Source organism: Pleurodeles waltl, chromosome 2_2, assembly GCF_031143425.1.
Source record: "Pleurodeles waltl isolate 20211129_DDA chromosome 2_2, aPleWal1.hap1.20221129, whole genome shotgun sequence".
NCBI lineage: Eukaryota > Metazoa > Chordata > Amphibia > Caudata > Salamandridae > Pleurodeles > Pleurodeles waltl.
This window is the reverse complement of record NC_090439.1, coordinates 199,179,855-199,203,488: the sequence shown is the minus strand read 5'-3', so window position 1 is coordinate 199,203,488 and position 23,634 is coordinate 199,179,855. Positions and strand designations below refer to the sequence as shown.

Sequence of the window (23,634 nt, the reverse complement as noted above, 5' to 3'; positions counted from 1 at the left end):
GCAGGAAGGAGTGTCGGGGACCCAGGCTAGGCTGTGCACAAGGGAAATCCTGGAAGGGTGCACAGGAGCCGGAGCAGCTGCAAATCACGCGGTACCCAGCAATGCAGTCTAGTGTGGTGAGGCAAGGACTTAGCTCCACCAAACCTGGACTGAAGAGTCACTGGACTGTGGGAGTCACTTGGGCAGAGTTGCTGAGTTCCAGGGACCATGCTCATCAGGATGAGAGGGGACCCAGAGGACCAGTGATGCAGTCTTTTGGTGCCTGCTTTAGCAGGGGGAAGATTCCGTCGACCCACGGGAGATTTCTTCAGAGCTCCTGGTGCAGGGAGGAGGCAGGCTATCCCCAGAGCATGCACCACCTGGAAACCGTCGAGAAAGCCGGCAGGATGAGGCGATACAAGGTTGCTAGTAGTCGTCTTGCTACTTTGTTGCGGTTTTGCAGGCGTCCTGAGCAGTCAGCGCTCGATCCTTTGGCAGAAGGTGAAGAGGGAGATGCAGAGGAACTCTGGTGAGCTCTTGCATTCGTTATCTAAAGAATTTCCCAAGGCAGAGACCCTAAATAGCCAGAAAAGGAGGTTTTGCTACCAACAAAGGAGGATTGGCTACCAAGACAGGTAAGAGCCTATCAGAAGGAGTCTCTGGAGTCACCTGCTGGCACTGGCTAACAGGCTAGTGACTAAATTTACCAATTCACATTGGCATACTGGTACACCCATATAATTCCCTAGTATATGGTGCTGAGGTACCCCGGGTATTGGGGTTCCAGGAGATCCCTATGGGCTGCAGCATTTCTTTTGCCACCCATAGGGAGCTCAGACAATTCTTACACAGGACTGCCACTGCAGACTGAGTGAAATAACATCCATGTTATTTCACAGCCATTTTTCACTGCACATAAGTAACTTATAAGTCACCTATATGTCTAACCCTCACTTGGTGAAAGTTAGGTGCCAAGTTACTTAGTGGGTGGGCACCCTGGCACTAGCCAAGGTGCCCCCACATCGTTCAGGGCAAATTCTCCGAACTTTGTGAGTGCGGGAACACCATTACACGTGTGCACTGCACATAGGTCACTACCTATGTGTAGCGTCACAATGGTAACTCCGAACATGGCCATGTAACATGTCTAAGATCATGGAATTGTCACCCCAATACCATTCTGGTATTGGGGGGACAATTCCATGATCCCCCGGGTCTCTAGCACATAACCCGGGTACTGCCAAACTGCCTTTCCAGGGTTTCCACTGCAGCTGCTGCTGCTGCCAACCCCTCAGACAGGATTCTGCCCTCCTGGGGTCTGGGCAGCCCCTGCCCAGGAAGGTAGAACAAAGGATTTCCTCTGAGAGAGGGTGTAACACTCTCTCCCTTTGGATATAGGTGTGAAGGCTGGGAAGGAGTAGCCTCCCCCAGCCTCTGGAAATGCTTTGATGGGCACAGATGGTGCCCATCTCTGCATAAGCCAGTCTACACTGGTTCAGGGATCCCCCAGCCCAACTCTGGTGCGGAACTGGACAAAGGAAAGGGGAGTGACCACTCCCCTGACCTGCACCTCCCAGGGGAGGTGCCCAGAGCTCCTCCAGTGTGTCCCAGACCTCTGCCATCTTGGAAACAGAGGTGTTGCTGGCACACTTGACTGCTCTGAGTGGCCAGTGCCAGCAGGTGACGTCAGAGGCTCCTTCTGAAAGGCTCTTACCTCTCTTGGTAGCCAATCCTCCTTCCTAGGTAGCCAAACCTCCTTTTGTGGCTATTTAGGGTCTCTGCTTTGGGGATCTCACCAGATAACGAATGCAAGAGCTCACCAGAGTTCCTCTGCATCTCCCTCTTCACCTTCTGCCAAAGAATCGACCGCTGACTGCTCAGGACGCCTGCAAAACCGCAACAAAGTAGCAAGACGACTACTAGCAACATTGTATCGCTTCATCCTGCCAGCTTTCTCGACTGTTTTCAGTTGGTGCATGCTCTGGGGGTAGCCTGCCTCCTCTCTGCACCAGGAGCTCTGAAGAAATCTCCCGTGGGTCGATGAAATCTTCCCCCTGCAACTGCAGGCAACAAAAGACTGCATTACCGGTCCTCTGGGTCCCCTCTCAGCATGACGAGCGTGGTCCCTGGAACTCAGCAACTCTGTCCAAGTGACTCCCACAGTCCAGCGACTCTTCAGTCCAAGTTTGGTGGAGGTAAGTCCTTGCCTCCCCAAGCTAGACTGCATTGCTGGGTACTGCGTGATTTGCAGCTGCTCCGGCTCCTGTGCTCTCTTCCAGGATTTCCTTCGTGCACAGCCAAGCCTGGGTCCCCGACACTAACCTGCAGTGCACAACCTTCTGAGTTGTTCTCCGGCGTTGTGGGACTCCTTTTTGTGACTTTGGGTGGACTCCGGTTCACTTTTCTTCTAAGTTCCTGTTCAGGTACTTCTGCGGGTGCTGCCTGCTTCTGTGAGCGTTCCCTGACTTGCTGGGCGCCCCCCTCTGTCTCCTCATCCAAGTGGCGACATCCTGGTCCCTCTTGGGCCACAACAGCATCCAAAAACCCTAACTGCGACCCTTGCAGCTAGCAAGGCTTGTTTGCGGTCTTTCTGCGTGGGAACACCTCTGCAAGCTTCTTCACGACGTGGGACATCCATCCTCCAAAGGGGAAGTTCCTAGTCCTCTTCGTTATTGCAGAACACCAAGCTTCTTCCACCCGGTGGCAGCTTCCTTGCACCCTCAGCTGGAATTTCCTGGGCTCCTGCCCACTCTCGACACTGTTGCGACTCTTGGACTTGGTCCCCTTGTCTTACAGGTACTCAAATCCACTGTTGTTGCATTGCTGGTGTTTGTTCTCCTTGCAGAATCCCCCTATCACGACTTCTGTGCTCTCTGGGGGTTGTAGCTGCACTTTACACCTACCTTTCAGGGTCTTGGGGTGGGCTATTTTTCTAACCCTCACTGTTTTCTTACAGTCCCAGCGACCCTCTACAAGCTCACATAGGGTTGGGGTCCATTTGTGGTTCGCATTCCACTTTTGGAGTATATGGTTTGTGTTGCCCCTATACCTATGTGCTCCTATTGCAATCTACTGTATCTTTACATTGCTTGCATTACTTCCTTTTGCTATTATCTGCATAGTTTTGGTTTGTGTACATATATCTTGTGTATATAACTTATCCTCATACTGAGGGTACTCACTGAGATACTTTTGGCATATTGTCATAAAAATAAAGTACCTTTATTTTTAGTATATCGGTGTATTGTGTTTTCTTATGATATTGTGCATATGACACCAGTGGTATAGTAGGAGCTTTACATGTCTCCTAGTTCAGCCTAAGCTGCTTTGCCATAACTACCTTCTATCAGTCTAAGCTGCTAGAAACACCTCTTCTTCACTAATAAGCGATAACTGCACCTGGCACAAGGTGTAAGTACCTCTGGTACCCACTACAAGCCAGGCCAGCCTCCTACACGGGGTGAGTTGGCAGCACCATTCTAGTCTGCCCACTCTGGCGGGCAAACATGCACTGTGGCCCCACCCTCTCCCTGCTCCCACCAGTCACAGGCACTGGGAGCGGACACAGCGGTTCACACAGCGGTGTGCGGTGGCACTCCTCCACATCCTCCCCAGTACTTCGGGCCCAGGGATGGGTCCTGGTCTCCTCCATTGACTTCACAGGGAGCGCAACGGTGCTCTCCAACCTAGTCTTCCTTGCGGGGCCCCAGGATAGGGTCCAAGGCCCCTCCGACCGGCCATCTTCATGGGGGATGCAACGGCAACCCCCGTCTGTGCTTCTGTGTGGGGCCCTGCAGCAATCTTCATGGGAAGTGTGACCGTGCTCCCAGGCTCACCCGGCAGCCATCTTCACGACCCCTCGCGCTTCCAGGCTGTGCTTCCTTGAGGGGCCCCGTAATGGGGTCCGGGGCCACTCTGGCAATCTTCATGGGGGGTGCAATAGTGTCCACTGTCTTTTCCTGCTTGTGGAGCCCTGGGATGTTGTCCGGGGCCCCTCCTGCACAATTTCGAGAGCGCGCAAGGACACTCCTTCATGCCAGCATTTTCGCCGGGAACACGTAACAATGCTCCCCAGCTCCAAGTTTCTTTGGGGGCAGATCCCGGGCCTGGCCCACTCCAGGTGCAAGTTGAGGTCAGTGGAAGAGCCCCATGTGCTTTACTGCTGCCCAAAGAAAGGTCACCGAAATTTGAGGGACAATATCTCGGGCCCCATTGGTCCAATTTCACCGAGTCTTGGCTCCTTTTGCTCCTAGTGGCGAACCCTAGTCACCAGGAGCACTGTCATCAGGCCTGCTGGCCTAAAAGGATGAAGAAGTTTGGAGGAAGCTGATTTTACAGGTTCCTTGCACCAGATTCCACTTTGCTCTCCCTCTGGGCCTCTCACCTTCTGGCGCAAAGCCACTGGTCCTGCGGTAAATCAAAGTCAGAGTCCTTTGTCCGTCCTGGGGACTGTCAAGGGGCTCCTCCTTCCACCTGTCCATTGCATCGGCCTCCTGTCCCGGGGTTCTTCAGCAAAAGCGCATTCCAAGAAAGCGTGCCCTCCCCTGTGCAAGACCTTTTAAGTGGAGGCGGAAGTGTCCAGTAGGGCTGCGCCTCTGGACTGTCCGGATGTGCAACATCATTTCTCCACCCTTGTCACAACTTTCCTGCACAGATGTGTGAGATAGCTCAAAACGGCATCATCCAGGAGTCAGTTGCCACATGTGCTGTGAGAGACTCAGCCCCTCCTCCCATACACTTCTTCCAGATCCTCTCAGGCCTGGTTCCTGGCATGGAATGACAGCTGGCTGATTGATGCAAGGCCCTGCTCCTGCAGCCGGACAGAGCAGTAATTGGTGCTAATCCTGAGCTGAGTCAGAGAAAGATGACATTCCTGGACGACCCATAAGCTGTACAAATATGCTTTTGTAACCAACTGCGTTATTTTAATACCTGTTATAGTGTACATTGACGCGCCTTTTGCATCTGTGGACCCTAGGGAACTGGAGTTGCACCCTAGGTCAGCCTTTCCCATTGACAAATAATGGAGTGTACACCCATCTCATAAACCTACTCCAGGTCACGACCCACTCTGCATAGCCACTTCTGAGCCAAGCTACCTACGCGCAGTTCTTGGGCCGCCACACCAGGAATCCTCATTGCGCAGCCCTCACATGGGTGCACACGCATGTGCACATATGATTACGTGTAACCAGCCCTGGGGCCCTCCTACCCTTGCTGCGGAACAGCAGCCTTTGCTTAATAAGTGGCACTGGTGGTAAACATGCGCAGTGCAGTTTACCTTGAGTTTACTGTGGGTGAGGTCAAAAACCAGGTGATCCAAAAACAAAAAATCAGGGAGGACCAGTTAGTTAGAATCGTCCTCTCACACCAAAGTATTCGCAATTCTAGATGTACACATTTGGATTTCCTTTTAATATCTCAGACTACAGAACGGATTTACACCAAATAACAAAATGCGTGCTCTGCGGACCAAATGTTACCTTTCTGCCAAATTTGGTGTAATTCCGTCCAGCGGTTTGGGTTGCGAGCTTGACACTTAAAAAAAAAAAAAAAAGATATAGCCAGTCAAAAAACACTTTTTCGATAAAACCTAGTTCCGAACTATAACTACCAACTGGCGACTGCCAGTAGCTAAAATATATTTATATAACGCATTCACTCTTTTCATTAATAATATTCCTCTAGTTGACTTGTCAACATCTGTTGACAAGACCCCATCCTCTGGGGCCTGGCACATTTCGAGGGGGAGTTGGGCATGTGTTTTCCTCACTGGGCTGATTTTCACCCTAGGGAATTAATCCCCTGGGGCCTGGTACTTTTTTTTTTTTTAAGGGAAGTGGGGGGAGGAAACATGGCCCCTTCCATTGGCCGTTTTTGTCCTTGGGGATCCTATCCCAAGAGCCCACCAATATATTTACGAGGGGGGGCGGCATGCAGCCCCTCTCTTGGCCAATTTCAGCCCCAAGGATCCTATCTCCTGGGCCTGGCCATATTCCAAAAGGGAAGGGGGCACGCATCCCCTCTCCCCGGGCCCATATTGGCCCCCAGGGCTCCCATCCCCTGGCGCCCAACCAACAAAGGCTGGGATGCCCCGGTGCCCACCCAGAGCACCTACTACCCTATGTTTGGGGGTGTCTGTGGGGAACCCAAAGGCCCATGCTGCCCCATTAGGCTCTCCACCTCCTGCGAGAGCTGGCATAGTTCTCACCCACGGTGAGCAGCTCAAAATGCCCAACCCTGCAGGAAGGAGCAATCTTTATCTGTTTTCCAGCCCGCATATGTGCGGGCTGTGAAATGAATAAAAAGATCGCTCTCAGTAGGCAGGAGCATTTTTCATTCTGCCACTCGCTAGGAGCTGACTTAGTGTTTGTTCTTGCTTGGCGGAGTTTTGCAATTGCTTCCTCCAAGTGAGCGCAAACACAGGTTTTCCTGCCCACACCAGTGCAGGCAAGGAAACTGCTATGTCCCAGGGGTGGGCTCCCCGGGACATAGTCTAAGCCAGCCCTGTGGGATGGGGTCTCCAGGACCATTAATGGCATTGGAAAGGGTGGTTGCATAAAAGCCCCCATCCCCGTTTCATGCACTGCGAAGCCCTGGAAGTTGGGGTCCCTGATGCCGAAATTGGCCTGGGGAGGGGGACTGTGTGCCCCCTCCCCCTTTGTAGTAAGGTTGGGCCATGAGGGATGGAGTCCCCAGAGGCCAAAATTGTCCTGGTATGGGGGGGCTCCAGCCCCAATCCCTTGTGCAAATCGGCTGGGCCCGGGTGATGGGATCCCCAGTGCTGAAATCAGCCTGGAGAGGGGAGCCATGTGTGCCTCTCCCCTCCTCAAATATATCTTTTCCCCCACCCCCGCAGCTTGGCTCACCCAGGGAGCGTAAAAAAAAGCACAGGAAACTGCATTTGGGTTTTATTTATTTTTTTACTTTGCTGCAGATCCTCTGCAAATTACTGGAAAAATGTAAATATATATTTGTGTTTTTTTGTTTTGGCCCCAGGCTGGGTCCCACCACCAGGTCTAGGTAGTCTGGGCATTCCTACCAAGCCCCTTCGTGTTATTTTTTTTTATTTTTTTTTTTTTATGGGCATGTTATTTTGGGAGGACTTACCCAAGTCCCGAGATCATTGCCACCACTTCCTGGTGGAAGTGGCAGCCAGTCACTGCATTACTCTTGGCACATTTATTGGTGTCTCTAGATGTACATAAATCTTTTTTCAGTAATAGCGGCAACACTTTTTGAACAGATTTACACCAAATTATTAAAAGCATTTTTTCTGAACCAAGATCTAGTTTCTGCCAAATTTGTTGTAATTGCGTTGAGCGGTTCAGGGTGCAGTTGTGTCCAATGCCAGACAATTATGTGAGGATCACTAAAGTGTGGCTTTGGCTCCCCCCACATGTTGGTAATTAGGAGTACATGTTTTGATTGGACAGAAGTTGTGTGCTTCCACAAAAAACTGCTTGCCCTCCAAGCCTCTGTGATCATTTTGTTTATCCAGCTGCTAAATCTTGAACTTTTAGGGGCACATACATACAAAATTGCACAACTGTAAAACTGTTTTAGACAATTATATAATTTATGGTGCTTGTCTTTCTCTGGATGCAGCACATATTAAAGGGAAGTAGCCATGAGGATTATATTGCTGTCCCAGCACCCTCCCCAATGATTATTAACTCTACACTGCAGATTTGCATTTGAGAGGGCTTCACTAATCTGCTGTTGCCTGAACTTATGTCATTAGCAGAAAAATAACTTTGATAGTATTACTGAGGCAGGGGCTTAGGTTTCATCCATATGTTGGTTCTCTTGAGTAAAAGATTTGCTAAATTTGATTGGATCAAATTTGTTTGCTTTCACTAAAACTACTGCTTGTATTGAACTATTTGGCTTGTGGTAGAACTTATACTCGATACAGGACTTAGCTCGTTTTGATGACTAGCCAGTTATCCTGGCTATTGGCCTCATCTGTTCAAAATATGATAAAAGCACTAGTCCTGACATATTGTGAAAAGCATATGTTAAAGTCAGTAGGAATTTACTGTTCATTGTTATTACTCTCTATTAATGCCTACCAATAGGTATTTTGATAAATGTAATCTCATATTACCGTAGTAAGCAATTTATCTACAACAAATCCACTCCCATTCTAAAGAAAGCCTCTGACGACCTCAGTTTGATATCTAGCTTCAGACCTGTGACAAATTTACAGAGACTAGTTACATTATTTGAAAAATCTGTCTTCCAGTTTTGTCCAAGAACTTCTTTCGTGGTCAAACATGAGCTCTCTAACCATATCTTTCACGTTTGGTGAAAGATCACAGTATAAAATCCTACAAATTGTAACCTATTTGAAAGCCAGCCCCTACTCCTTAGTGACAGTGCTGCAATCCAGACAAACAATGATGACTTGAAATGCCCCGACGTCCTACACCCTCCCACACCAACAACCCCAATTATCAGTGCTGCTTCTTATCACCCACCCCATCTTCCCTTACATACCCAACCTCAACTAAAGTGTGCAAAACTCTGTGTTGCGTTACGCTGGGGAAAACACTAGTCACCCACCAAGACAGGGCTACATATTCCCATAGCTCCCCGTGGCTTTGTCTGCTGTGTAAGTCTCAACTGCTTTTGTTTCCTTTATAAACATATGATTATGTACCACCAAGAACGATAACAAGGACTCTGAGGGCCACCTCACATGTTCTCACATTGTCTTTACCGAACCTGCCTGTATCCAATCAGGATTCAAGACGAACGTCTTTATTTCCATCCTATAGCCCTGATTTCACCATATTTAATATGCCTTGAGTAACCCCTCGGCAGGGCACCTGAGAAACAACGGGACACGCAACATTTTGTTCAGTCACTGCCTTCCATGAGATTTTGTGATTCTTTATCTTGTCTTGGCTGTGATTTTTATTTCATTTCTGTTTTAATAAACTCCATAGCTGCTTTCAGGTCTGAGAAAAATAGGTGCCTAGCCTTGTGCTTGACCTTTAATTTATCAGGATAAAGCATGGTACACACATGGCCCTATTGCATCATTTTCTAACTGAGAGAAAGGCCTGCCATCTCTCATGGACCATTTCAGTAAAGTCTGGAAACAGCAAAATGTTTTTTCCTTTTTAGGTCGAAGCCCGGGTTTGTAAAAGAAGTCTTGGGAATGTTCAAAAAGTTGATCTAGGAATGCATTCTGTCCGTTGCTTGCCATTGGCTTTGTGGTTTGTAACTCAAATTTTCTTACTTTCCATTTGCTACTTTTATTTGTTTTTAGCCTGTCCAGCTTTAGTTTGGTCCTTCCTTTGCCAAGACCTTATTTACAGAATCCTTCAAAGTGCTTCCTTTCTGTAGACTGTCCTGTAAATCTTGTTCTTATTTCGTCACATTTGCAGTGCATTCAAAGACTGAAGTCAAATGCCAGTTGCTGTCTTCTGAGAGCTCTTGTTTACTTTTTTCTCAGACTTCAGTGAGAGGATTTGTGACAATCTTGCTGGATACAGGGGTTAAGAAAGAGTTTTCTTTTTTTTTTCCTTTTTCTAGCACACAACAGCATTTAAATTAACTGAGTACTATTTCAGAATATATCAGAATTATGAACACACAAATGAAGCACACTTATTTCTAAAGTGTGTTGGAAACGGATACCTTAATGTGATCAAAACAAATCATTAAATTAAGTAATGCAGTTTACACACATTTTTGTCTGTGCACTGTATAGTTTTATTAGTATAACTGTAGGTCTGTGCAAATGTAATGGTCAATTGAAAATGTCGTCTGTAATGTCAGTGTGCTACCACACCATGAATACTCCACTCTTCTGTGCACCACTCCACACCACTGCATTCTTCTCTGCACCACTCCACTTTACTCCACTCTACCCACTTCACATTACACCTCTCTACTCTGTTCTGCTCTACTATGTGCCCATGCACTTTTCGCCACTGCACTCTACACCATTCCAGTCTAGACCACACCAGTCTACTCTGCACTGCTCCCCTCCACTCTACTTTGCTGTACACTGACACTCTGCAACATTGCACCAGCCGCTGCCCGTCTTTTGGGGTTGAGGGGCCGCACTCTCCCAGCGTTTGCCCGTCAAGAAGAGTATGTATCAGGCTGAGCAAAGGCTGGCCTGATATACACTGTTAATTTTCAGGTCAGGCAGCCAGGAGCTAGACATGTGCTATTTGCGCAGTCTCCCGCATGCCTGAGCTGAACTTTGCTGGGTTGAAGAAGTCACAGCCCTGTGGGCGTGACCTCTTCAGCGTGGCAAAGGTGCCTCGAGGCCCTCCCCCTCATGACAAGGGGAAACATCACTGATTGCTTCAGACATGGGTGCTTCAGTTTTAAGTCCTGAAGCACCCATGGCCGAATGTCAATCAGTGACACCTCGTAACAGAGTGGGGTGGGGTCAGCAGTCTTACTGAACCCATCCCACTCTGTGACAAGTTGGGACTGCTGCTTTCCCTCATTGTCATTGGCTGACCGTAGGTTAGCCAGTGAGGGAAGGCAGCAGTCCCAACCCTCCTGGGACCTCCGAGGCAGAGCTGAAGGTAAGTGTGTGTGTGTTTTTGTTTTCTTTTTAAATGAATGTTTGGTGTGTGCATGTATGTTTGAATATTTGATAATGAGGGTTGTGAATGGATGTGTGAATGAATGAATGAGTGTGCATGTGTGTCTGTGTCCCGCTCGCCTTCCTCCCTCCTAAATTTACCGGCCACCACTGCATTGCACGCCTTGCCACTGCTCTCTATGCCCCTGCACTTTACACCAATCCACTGTATGCCACACTAAACTATTCTGCACCACTGCACTCTGCCACTGCACTCCATCACTTTACTCAATGCCATTTCACTCAATGCCACTATACGTAATCTGTCATTCTACTCTGCACCACTCCACTCAATGCCACTGCACTCTAAGCCAATGCACTCTCCACAACTGCACTCTGCCACTCCACTCAACTGCACTCTGCATCACTGTACTCTCATTATGCGATTTTATTACACTCTTATCCACCTCACTCTGCAACACTGCACTTTCCGCCACTGAACTCTAAACCAGTCTACTGTGCACTACTCCACTCGACGCCACTTCACTCTATGCTACTGCACTGTACGGCACTATACTGTACTCTGCATCACTCTATGCAACTCCACACTGCTTTGCTCAAGTCTACTCTGCCCGCTGTGCCACTCTACTCCTCCTCTGCGCCACTCTAATTTGCGCCATTCCACCCTGTGCCGCTCTGCTCCATCCTACGAGGCTGCACTCTATACTCTGCAACACTCTACACCATGCACTCTACACCAGTCTATTCTACGCCACTCCAGTGTATGTAACTCTACATGAATCCACACTATGCCACTCTCTGCCACTCTACCCTACAACACTCTACTCTTCGGCATTCCTCTCTACGACACTCCATGGCACTAACTTTTAGCCACGCTGGTGTACAACATGGCTAAAACACATTAACAAAGCAATAGCTCTTGTATATGCGCGACCTATTGGCTTTGATGTTGTCTTTGTCAATGCTTGTTGTTGTAGGGCTCCCTCACGTTCCCACACTAATCTCAGTGCACCATTAAAGATCCTATAATTTAGCAGTCTCATAATAATGGGCCACGGAACAGCACCCGAGTGAGGTTTGGATGCCAATGTCCAATGTGCTGTTTCTAATGCAGACATTTTTTTAAAGTGATAATGATTTCAACAGTCTTTCTATGAATTGTGGCAATGGTTCGCTATTTGTTGACTCTGGGATCCCTAGTATGTACACCATTACGTTTTGGCTTTAAATCGTCATTCTTGACACACTGAGGCAAGGTCTTTCTCTAGTTGCGTTCGTTTGTCTCATCCTTTACTTTAGAGATGCAGAATTCTGACATGTCATGGCACGTCAGACATTTCTCCATCTTTTCATTCATTGTGTGCAAGCGTTGCGTTAGCTCAGTTTAATTTCAAGCAGCATTCTTGTAACTTCACATTATCGGCTTCTGATTTCCCCATCCTTTTTTCTTCTGTTCGTGGGATTGGACCCGATGATTTCTTCACCTCAGTGGAGAGTTTCATCAGCTTGTGATCAAATTTGCCCATCATTAAGACGAGTCTGTGACTCTAGCAAAGCTAGACCAGTTTCCATATAGTTGCGCCTCTCCTCAATGCTCGTAAGTAAAGGCCTCTGCCCCTATAACTCCGGTACAAGCGTAAATCTATTAGGTATATCTTAATGTATGCATGTTACTACTTATTCAAGTTATTCTCACAGTCCACTGTCAATATTGATATTGCATTTTATTTATTTCTTCATGTGACTCTTCTCATAGGGTTGAATGCCATCTGGGCCTCCACAGCCTAACATTTCCCACCACCCCAAAGAGGGTCTCAGAATCCGTTTCCCGCAGCACACTGTGTGCTCTCCATTCTGACCAGGACGGATCAACCATGCCCTATACCTCCAACTGTGTTGCGGCTCGGCCCCATTCCTTCTTTTTGACTGAGACTTCCACCTGGCCAGGCGTACAGGCAGCGTCTGCTTGTTCTCATTTAATGGATGCTCCATTCTGCTGCTTCTCCAGTCCCAACACCTAGACCTTAGCTCTGGCTGGTTAGGTCCTTACATACTGTCTCAGGGCTCCTTCGCCACACCGGGCAGTCACCAGCAGTTGCCTGCGAATCTCTAGGACATGATCCTGGGCTGCCAGGAATGAGCTTGGTGCAGCGGCTGAGCACACCATTATTTCATTGCTCTGGTAGTAATAACTTGTGAGGATGAATCTCATTTTGCGCGGATTGTAAGCCATAGGGGGGTCGGAGGCACATTTTCAAGGGCCATCGGGTTTATGCCACTCTGGCGCCCCACTGTTTTCCATTTGTAAACAGAAGGGCAAGCAGTCTCTGCCCAATTGAAAGCTATTCTGCGGGGCCAGCATCAAACATAGACCAGCAAATTTTACCTTTCTGGGGCTTTTGTATGAAGACTGAAACACAGTGATTCACTCGCATTCCGACCAGACCACCCACTACACCATTTCCATTGTTGCTGCCCACTATTCTTCAGTTACTGGACAGTGCTACACTATATGCGTAACTTCTGTCATGGGTGCTCTGCATCACAAAGAAACATGCAAACTATCATGGTAAATCAATTGGAGTATCATTGGGGCCATGTGGGTCATGTTGTGAAAATTGAATTGGGTTGGTTTAAATCTAGCATTTGCAAAAAATACCTTGATCTTCCGGCATGCATTCCACCACTGCCTATCAGAGGGTAATGCCCTACGTCATCATCCCACTTCTGTTTCTAAGGGTGAGTTTTCATTTGGCAAGCTTCACATATTGCGCCATACAAAACAGAGATAGTGTATCTATCAAACACTTTGTCCTCTCACAAAGCTAGCATCATAGGCATCCGAGGTTACGCTGGGAAATCTGGCCATTTTGGCCTCGTCACCACCTTCACCAGTTTTACTTTAATTTTTTTAAATATGTACTAGAAGTTATTCTTTGCATTGCTTAATTGGGCACTACTTTGTTAAACAAGACTAACAAAGCATATTCAGTTTTAAAATATTTTTCTTTGTAGGAGCTAACAGAAGAAGGGCTGCCATTTCTTATACTTTTTCATATGAAAGATGATACTGCAAGTTTAGAAAAATTCCAACAGGAAGTTGCACGACAGCTTATAGGCGAAAAAGGTAAATAACACATGGGATCTTGTTGGTTTGAAAGGTGTTTTGATTAATTAAATTATACTGATAAAACAACGTATTCAGTTATTTCTTATCTCTAGACTTGATTTTTAATTGTTAGCTATTACTTGTTAACTTGGACAAACTCATTTGTTGCTAAAAAGAGTGCTGACCTATGGAAAATCATTGGCTATTTTTATGGCACTGTTTACTGTTAATAGTTTACTAAAATGTGGTAGAAAATCGATGGATGTATATTCTCTAAACAGGAGCCAATTGCAGAATAAAGCTTATCTAGTATTACAGTTCACATATCTGTTATGTTTTTCACAAAATCGGGGCATGTTGACATTTTCTAGTAACAGTAAACTTTGGTCAAGAAGACACTTTTTGTTTCCCTGTAATAAAACCCCATTCCCCACTGATCTCCCTATGATAAAGAGTAACTCAGTGTGCAGCCCAGATAGGAAATTTTCGAGTGTCTGAAATCCTATCCTCTGGTCACTTTACTATGCTTAAAGAGCCTTGTTTTTTTTTAGATTAAATATTTTAGCCTTACCCACTCTGGTTGACAAAACTAATCTGATTACATTTCGAAATTTCTTTGTGATGTCCAAGTTAGCAAAAATGTAATTTACATCCATTTATCGTAGCAGATCCTAGTTCTCAGTCTGTCATTTCAAAGCACTTAGTTATTTACTTCTTGAGTTCATCCTCGCCCCACATTTCCCTTCTTCAACCATTACCCCCTTCTCGGCCTGGTCTATGGCACGGCTTTGTTTGCTGATCTTCACATTCAAACTACTTACTCGGTTGTGTTTTTCCCAATTGTCTTGCACATTGATAAAACCGAGTTCTGCACTCACCTTTACCTTACTGTCTTCCATGCTCCATAAAATCTTTATAGACATTTTTTTCTTAACATTCACTTTACCCCTTTGTGAGAGATTAAAGCCGCCAACTTTATTTTTTTTTCATTTACTTTTGTGCTTATTACCGAATACGCCAGGCATAATTGCAAGAGAATATTGCTTTAGTTTCCCAGCAGCACTTGGAAACCCCGGTGTACTAGCTATGCACTTCATACATTAGAATAGAATAGAAACATCCTGGCCCAATCAGTGAAAGACAGGATAAGCCAGATGGGAGTTAAGACTAAGTGCAAGTAATTCACCCTATTGATTCTTGTACTGCAAGCCCTATGGCACTCTTTTTTTCTGCACACGGTCTACGATGTGATATAGCTACAGTTCATACGAACTTAGAGTTGAGAATTTGCCTATGCAAGAGGTCGTGCATATGCCTAGGCCTTAAAATTATTTTATCTTGGTGTACATGTATTGGTGCCATCTTACATTACAAATGACTCCCATACGTCCGGAGGATATTGATATTAATAATGAATTGATTTTATGAAGTGTTTCATACCACACATGTATTTTTTACGTGCTGTGAGTAATAAGCTCATTACTATTGGCCGATTTAAGGGTACTACTACACATCTGGGGAAGGAATGGTGTGTTGAGGAATACACCACTGTGAGGAATATCAGGTTTTTGTATTTTTTTTTTTACCTTGGGAGGGAAAACCAGAAGTGCACCTGCTATGGATGATCTGAACTGGCTAAACATATGTGCTAGCCAAAGATGCGTGTGCCGGTCATCCAAGACGACCATTTCGGCATGGAAATTTGGATCTAATCCTAACTTTTATTTGCTTTTCATGGGAACTGGCATGCGGGGATATTTCAGCAGCAGCACAGCACTGCAGATCTTTATAAAGATTCAGTTTGCAGTAGGAGCCATTATTAGTTATCAGGAAGTGCATGTGTGTTGGTCTTGGACATAGTTGGATGATCTGGGCTTCTGTCAACGTGCCTTTATTTCAATTCCCTCTAGTTTTTTTTAATTGATTTTGCAATACAAATAAACATTGCTAGCTATATTATGCATGTTACGTTTAATCACCAGATTTATTTAAATCATAAGCGCCAAAGCAATGTGAGATCAACTTCCCCGAGTGTTTCATCCTCCCTTGTCGCGCACCATATATATTACAATCTAAGAGGAATGTGAAGTGTTGCTACTGGATATGCTTTTGGGATATAGTTCAGACCTGTATGTTGAGGTGCAACACGTGCACCCTATTCCCATAATGTCCCTACTGAAAAAGTGGGTACTCTATTGTTGAAGGTTCTTCAAGGAGTGTTCAGTAATGAATCTGTGAGGGTGGGTTCTGGATGTTTAAGCGCTTCCACTAATCCTTACCAGGTCCTGGCTAAGACCATGAATCCCAGCCCATGTTGGACCTCTCGTAGCAGCACTGCACCCTCGTAGTCAGCCCATCTTTCCAGTTCCTGTCACCAAACTGGTAGTCTAGGCCCCCCAATATTTTCAAGTTTGTAGTGATTTCCATCTTTGCCAGTATAAAAGCTAAATCCTGGAATCTACTAGTGGATAGGCTGGCTCACGTAGGACCTCTGTCTATGACATCAGCAATTGTCATGGTAATCTCTTCCCAATAGGTATCAAGGTTCAGGCAGGACCAAACATACGGAAAAAATCTGTACCCACTTCACCGCATCTTGGGCATTTTGCATCTTCTATATGGAAAAACCTATTCATGCTATTTAGAAGGTATGCTGTGTGTAATATATATGTGTGTAATATATAAAAGTTTTAGTTTAAATCTGGCATTCCTTGATATCCGAGCAACTCTCTCTAGTATATTTGCACACCACTTTTCAGCTATGGGGTATCCCACATCCTCCTCTAACTGTGTGCAGAGTGCTGAAAGGTAATACGCTTTTCTTATTGCCCTGTATAAGCAGGTTACTGTCTTATACGTCTCTGAAGTTTTACAATGTATGTACAACTCTTAAGCTGTGTGGGTTCCACCAACCCCGTTTTCCAGTGTTTGCGTGTAATAGCGGTTATTGCCCTTTGTAGTAGAAAGTGTCTAGAGTGTAGATCATATTCCTCCTGGAACTCCTCAAATGGGAGGAGTGCTCAGCCTTTGTAAAAAAAAAAAAAAAAATCCCCTAATGTTGTTACTCCTGCCTCCATCCACTCCGCCAGCCCCCTCCAATTACCTCCATGCATGCTCATCGGTGTGTCAGGAAAGCATGGAATACCTGCCCACATTCTCTGTAAGCATCTGATCCACTTCGTACTGCAAATTCTGTACAATCAGTATCTTTGGGGCATTTAAGTTGTAAAAGTATTTTGCTCAAATGTTTGCTGTCAGGTACTCAAGGTCTCCTTTCCCTTTTGGGAATCAGTCGCCTGCCACCCATTGCGTCAGCCATTGTAACTGTGCAGCTAGATAGTACGATTCATAATCCAGGACCGCCAATCCTCTCTTTCTCCAACTGAAGGCTGCAATGTAGTCTGTGCCACCAATCTGCAGCCGGAAACCCATAGAAATGCCACCATCATCGACTCAAGCTCTCTAGATATCGCCTGCAGGACCCTCGTCGGTAATATTCCAAAGTAGTAGAGCAGATGGGGCAATGCAATCATTTTCAATAATGCCACTCTGAGAGGGGGAGCATTCTCCAAAAGTCCATACTTTGCCAAAGGGTCCGAATCGCCCGATTGAGATTTCCTTCGAAAAGGTCATTAGAGTTGTGGAATACCATGCACTCCCAAGTATTGAAAACATCTGGGTTCCCACTGAAAGGACAGTAGGTTCTGTTGTGTTACAGATCAGTCTTTGTAGGGAATAGGCTTGACTTTTGCCAATTAACTCTCAGCCCAGAACATTTTCTGAACTGATCCAACTGCCTCCGGGCTCCTGTCAGGTCTTCGTTCCTATCTTGGAGGAACAATTGGAGGTTGTTAGCATATAAGGCTATATAATGTGACCTTGCTTCTACCACTGTTCCCCAGTAGTTGTTCTCCATCCTGGCATAACAGTCTAAGGGGTCTGTTGCAATTGGGAAGAGTAGGGGTGATGAAGGGCCATCCGTGATGAGATCCTTGTCATACATCATAACTCTCTGAGACAATCTTCCCCGTCCTCACTCTAGCTTTAGGAGCCGAGAATAGTAACTTGGTCCATTCCAGAAACACCTGTCCCCGCTGGAAGGGTTCCAGAACCCCATATAGGAAGGCACGTTCAAGGCTGTCAAAGGCCTTTCTTATGTTGACTGCGAAAATAGCAGAATCCGATTGAGTATTGGCATCTATTTCTAATATTGTAAAAAGACAGCGAATATTAAGTGCCATATTTCAGGCAGGGATGAGCTCTGCCTGATCCGGATGGATAAGGTTGGGAATTTTTGGAAAGAAGTCTGGTAGCTAACTTTCTGCTAACAATTTTATAATGGACATTTAAACTAGACAGAGGACGATATGCTTGTTTGTCCTGAGCTGGCTTCAGAAGAGGTACAATTAACGCTTTTGAGGGGGGAGGGCGGCAGTACAACATAGAATTCCACCACAAATCCATCAGTTTCCTGGTGTCTTTCTTTTGGCCAGATGATTTATAGGCGCACGTACCTCTGAAAGCGTGATGTCCCCTCCCAATTCTTAGGCCTCTTCGTAGGCCTAAGTGTGAGAGACAGGTGTCGTAGTTGGGAATTCCAGGGGGGACAGGAATCTCTGCCCTGCCTGCTAGGGTCACACTCTCATAAAGGGGCGAATAAGTGTAAAATTTGTGATTAATGACCGACTGTCTATAAAGCCTAGCTCCCTGATCTGTCTCAAGCTCGACTATTACAGTGCCTCTTTTGGCAGAATTTGCAAACCAAGCCAAAAGTTTACCCGTACAGTTGCGTTTCTCATGAGCTCTGACCATATAGGCTCTGTAATCAAAGCAAGAAAGATGTTAGACCTGCTGTGCGCCTTTCTCCTTCGCTTCAAGTACAGCTGTTTGAGGTCTGGCGACCCAAGTCTGGTTAATTCAAGGGATCTCAAGACACTCTCAGCTGACAGTACCTCGGTCAACAAGGTGCGTCTCATGCCTACTGATTCAGCGATGGGCTGCCCTCGGAGTACTACTTAAAATGCATCCCCTCCACCCTGGGGAAAGCTGTTGTGCCGGAGTTATCCTCAGAGTATTGAGTAATGCTCTTTCCTCTCAAGTCCCTATATACAGGGTCCTCTAGAGATTCTGGTTTCAGTCTCCATGTGCGAATGAGGAAGGGGGCATTTCCCCCCATTCTAAGTGCAGCAAAATTGGGTTGTGATTGGATATGTTCCTAGAGAGATAGTCTGTTATGCTCTGAGCTATGAACCTCTGGTGTGCAAAGGAATGCGTCCAACTGCACATGGAGACTGTGTAGGGGCGAACAAAGAATAATCACATTCCTGCGGGTGATAAACCCGCTAAAAGTCCACTAACATCCACTCCACCTTCCAATTGGAAAAAAGTTGGGCCATTCTTATGCTCAGAGAATCGCTTACAGGTGGATGTGAGAGGTCCAGTGTTGAGTCGGCTATACAGTTGAAGTCCCTCCCAAGTAGGGGGCTAATCTCGACAGTTCCGACAGGAACCCTGCTTGAACTGTTTGGGGGCATATATGTTAATTATGATGATGCGTCTACCATCAAGACGACCTGTGACCACCACATAGTGGCTGTCTGGATCAGTGAGCTCCCCTGAAATGGGACTCCCAGGTGACTCTATATTAATGTCTGCCTAGCAACCACCAAATAAGTTGTATAATAAGCCTTTCCTCACCATCTTCGGTTCAGTGTCGTCCTTTCTTTGGCAACAAGGTGTGTTTCCTGAAGGAGTGCTATCTGGGCCCCCTTTCTGGATAAATAGTAACAGACTTTGTATCATTATGCCATAGTATGCATCACCCTCATGTGCCAGGATATTCTTTTTTATGTCATGGGGTAACCATTGTGTAAGCAAAGGTGGAACCCCTTCTCTGTTGGAATCCATATTCAGTATATTCCTTCAGTAACCATTCACAGTTTAAAACATTATGTACCCCAGGTGCGCAACAGTTATAGCCCTTTCCAACATTCAAAGGATCACCCCAACTCTCAGAGTCCCCAGGACAAGCAGGTGAACACCACCCATCCAAACAGATATAGCAACTCAAGCAGTAGTGGGTGAACCCACGCAAATATAGGGAGAGGGGCGTTAGGCAATTGGAACGTCCCGCTCTAGACTGGACCAACTCTTTTGTTTTAATCAGACAGATTGTTAGGCGTTCAGAGTCTCCAGGCACATAGGGGGAAAAATGATATATTAAAAAAATCGTTTAAAGTAGCATAAAATGACCCTCCCATACCATCCTGAGGACTATGTCCATATTGCTCCGCTCCCCTTGCCATACTATGGACCAGTCAGATAAGTTCATATGCTGTCCCAGGTGTCACCACAAGCAGTTCGGTGTCTGTGTCCTCTGCAGAGGTGGACCCTCCATCAAGGTCAGATATCCGCTCCTCCTCCTCTCCGCCTGACAAATTCGGTTACTCTCCCAACGCCACCCAAAACTGCTGCAACCTCCAGTGCCCTCTGCTGCTCTTGCTGAACTTTTCTCCCCGATGGAGTCCTACCAGGGGCACCTTGAGTTCCTCGTAGCAGTAGCTTCCGTCTTTGTGAGCATTCAGGCGTGCTTCGACTGGGGCCCATCTGTGGTTTGTGGTCAGTCCAATTCCATACTTCCTGTGGAGTGCCAAAAAAGTTGCACTCCTTCGGGTATGAGCACTCTGTTGGACAGAGAATAACATAGCATAAGTTTCTCGATGTTCTCATAGATTACGCTTTGCTGCCAGGAAATTGACTGTTGCTTCTGTATGTCTCTAGTAAAGTCTGAGAAAATCATAGCTTTATTATTGTCCACTATTAGGTCATCTTTTCTCCTGGCTTGGGCCAGGATGCCATCTTGATCCCTGTATTAGAGCAATTTAGCCGCCACAGAGGATGGTCTCACTATGTGCGTGGAGGGTGTGCCAGTACTTGATGCACTCGTTCTAGTGCAGAGAAGGGTGAAAGGCCTTCTGGGGCCATTACTTCCCACAGCTACTTTTCCAGGAAGACTAATATACAGTTTCCATTCACTTTATCGGGAAGCCAGAATGCTCAAATATTGTTCCTTCTGGACCTATTTTTGGTGTCTTATGCGCAGTGTTCAGGGGGTGGGGGGGATTGGGGAGAGATATCTGTTAGTGTCCTTTCCACTGTTGTGAATCTTTCGGCCAGTAGGCGATGATCATCTTTCAGGATCCCATATTCAATCCTCAATGTGTCTGTCTTTGTCTCTAAAGCTTACCTGAAAGCAGTGATTACCTGAAGTAGGTCTTGTAATGTAGGGTGCCCTAGGCCTTCCTGCACCTCTTTAGAGCATCCAATATGTAACTAGGTCAGAAGTCTTTAAAAAAGTGGGGGCCCCCCTGCAACCAGATCCTTCTTCGTGGGTTTAACCATGATGGCAGTATAGGAGCACTGTAATCGGGCACTTATCCTGGTCCACTCAATTCAATTTCCACCCAGGGCCAATGCTATATCTGGGGTGCCGGCAGGGGCACTGACCAAACATCACCTACTAATGTTCCTTCTTTGGCTCAGATTGCCAGGAATCTCCTAGCACTGGAAAATTCCATGGCCCTTGGTATGAACAGGCTTAGATAGGCCTCACACCTGGCCCCCCTGCAATCAGCTTCTCGGGGAGGAAAGGTTACTGCATCGTGTTAGCTCTAAGTGATACCGGGCCTCAGTCCTAGGGATGATGTGACCAAGCTCAGGCTTCCGCTGCAGTGACTTCTCCAATATAACTCCCATCTTCCACTGATCTATACTATCAGCAGTTTCCTGTGCCTCTGGGCAGTCCTCTATTGTAAGGAATGTTCACATTGACATTCACTGGTGGAGTAATGCCAGAGGGAGTGCCAAGTGCAGGGCAAGGGGGGGTGTGGAGGGAGCACAGCCCAACCATAGGGGGCAGTCTATAGACCGGGTCCTGTTGCCCCAGTCCTGTCACCAATCAAAGGATCCTCTTCCCCCTAGTGTGGCCCTGTGGTGTTGCTGTACTCCGTTATTAGGTGCAGATGTAAGCTTCCCCCTGCCAACACGGATGCCGAACCAGGGTTCACTGTTGCTTGCATGGCTTTTACGCTAAGCTTGTTCTATGTGCACAACACTAGCAATCCTTAAGCTCTCCTGCATATTAGGGAATTGCAGGCATCGTAATTAAGGGTGTTCAGGGTAAGCATCAGGCTTGTAGCGGCTCCCGGAGGAGCGCTTTACTGCACGTCCGATTGCGCCACCATTTTGGCCACACCTCTCCCTTATTCCAGCTCCCTTTTAACCAGGCAAAGCCATTTAGAATGGACCTGCAGTCAGAGGCACTTTGAATAATACTTTTTTCTGTACCTGTTCTAAAAATCGTTTATGCTTAAGTTTCATTCAATAACCTAGATCCATAGGATTTCAGTCCCATCATTATTTTGCAATTTTATTGTGTGAGGATTCCAGATGCCCAAAGGTACTCCTGGAGCCCCCTGGCCTTGGGGGAATCCGACCACTGGTCCAGCAGCGTTCAGCAGGCAGTCCCCCCCCGGGTACCCTTATTGAAAAGCATTTGCAGCCTGCCACTGTGTTTGCACCCTGCACCTGGCCACACCTGTGCTGCTAAGGGTGTGTGTTTGGTGCTGACCTGTGCCCCGACCACCCTCCTCCTCCCCGGTGCTCACTTAAACCCCCCAGGTCTGCCCTCTGAAAACTTGAATACTTACCTGCTGGCAGATCCTATTCAGAGTGCCCCCCAATCTCTATAGGAGCCCATTCTAAATATTGCCTCCACTTTGACCTCTGCATTGATTGGGCTCGCTATTTTTGTGACACCGGTGACTATATACATTGGTCCTGATTCCGTACTGTTCTAGATGGAAGACCAGTTTGAAGGAAGATCTCTCACAGTTAGAAACCCTTCTAACCAGATTCATCTTTAGGAGGTTTTCCATCTAGAACGACAGGGCAGACAGAGTTGGAAAGTTATTTTGGCAGGATCCACTTCAGCAACCTTTCTACTTATGAATGGAAAGTCATCCATACAGCGTATAAAATAAACGCCAGTCTGAATGATCTGATATATTATGGCAGTGGGCTAAATAGAAGTTTAATAGCATGGATGTCTGTGATTATCCCCAAGGAACCGTGCAACTATTCCTAGGGAAGTCTGCAGATCAGCAGTGACAGGCTAAAGAGGCAGCCTGTAATTGCCCAGTCAGAAAGAATGAGTGCCAATTTGCAATTAGAATCCCATGGAACATGTTGTCAAAGGCAGCGAAGAAGTCAAATAGGAACTGGACTGCTATGATGGCCTAGTCAAATTATTCTCAAATGATCCTGAACTTAATTCAGTGCCATGATCTGTTTGAAACCAATCCTTGCCTTAATTCAGCAAACTATAGCATTAGAGATTGATAGGCATCATCAACTGAATGCAGTAGTACCTCACTACTTTGGTGTCATAGCCTATTTCTGCTGGGTGCCAGGTGCCATTAACTTACACATGTGAAACTTAAGACGACTCTGCACAGGGCACATCAGTATTGCAATTGACTGTTCTTGGCACTCAAACATCCAATTGGCCTACAATACCAGGGACAGATTTACTCATGTATATTGCCCAGACAACACATGCCAACACATGACAGATTCATCTTTCTTGATGGTGTACTACAGTTGTTTATATCTGATCGAGACTTCTAGGTGCCGAGACCTTACCTTTGAATTTTTCCCAGGCATCAGACTGGGTCCAGAAATTGTTCTTGAGCAGTACCCCTGCGCGTTGGTAGGTGGCGTTGTTCGGCTCCATGTGGCATCCTCAGTGTCATCCGTGCCAGAAGTGACATGTGCAGTGCCTATATAGGCGCCAATCCAGCCTCCTGACGTCCGTTCTTTTCTTTCTAGCCCAGTTAGCACAGATGCAGAGAGAGTTACCCTGTCATTCACTTTTTGACTGAAGTGTTTTCCACTTTTGTCGAACCTT

The 23,634-nt window shown here is 46.6% G+C and overlaps 1 protein-coding gene across 2 annotated transcripts in view; it reads left to right on the top strand.

Annotated features, from left to right (window-relative positions):
- The window catches only part of ERP44 (endoplasmic reticulum protein 44), a 1,253,443-nt gene that overhangs the window by 880,209 nt on the left and 349,600 nt on the right, over positions 1-23,634 (top strand). For both annotated transcript variants that reach the window (XM_069219628.1, XM_069219627.1), the window contains one exon: positions 13,574-13,685. In XM_069219628.1, coding sequence (XP_069075729.1) covers positions 13,574-13,685 — 112 coding nt within the window. The remainder of the gene's footprint in view (positions 1-13,573; positions 13,686-23,634) is intronic.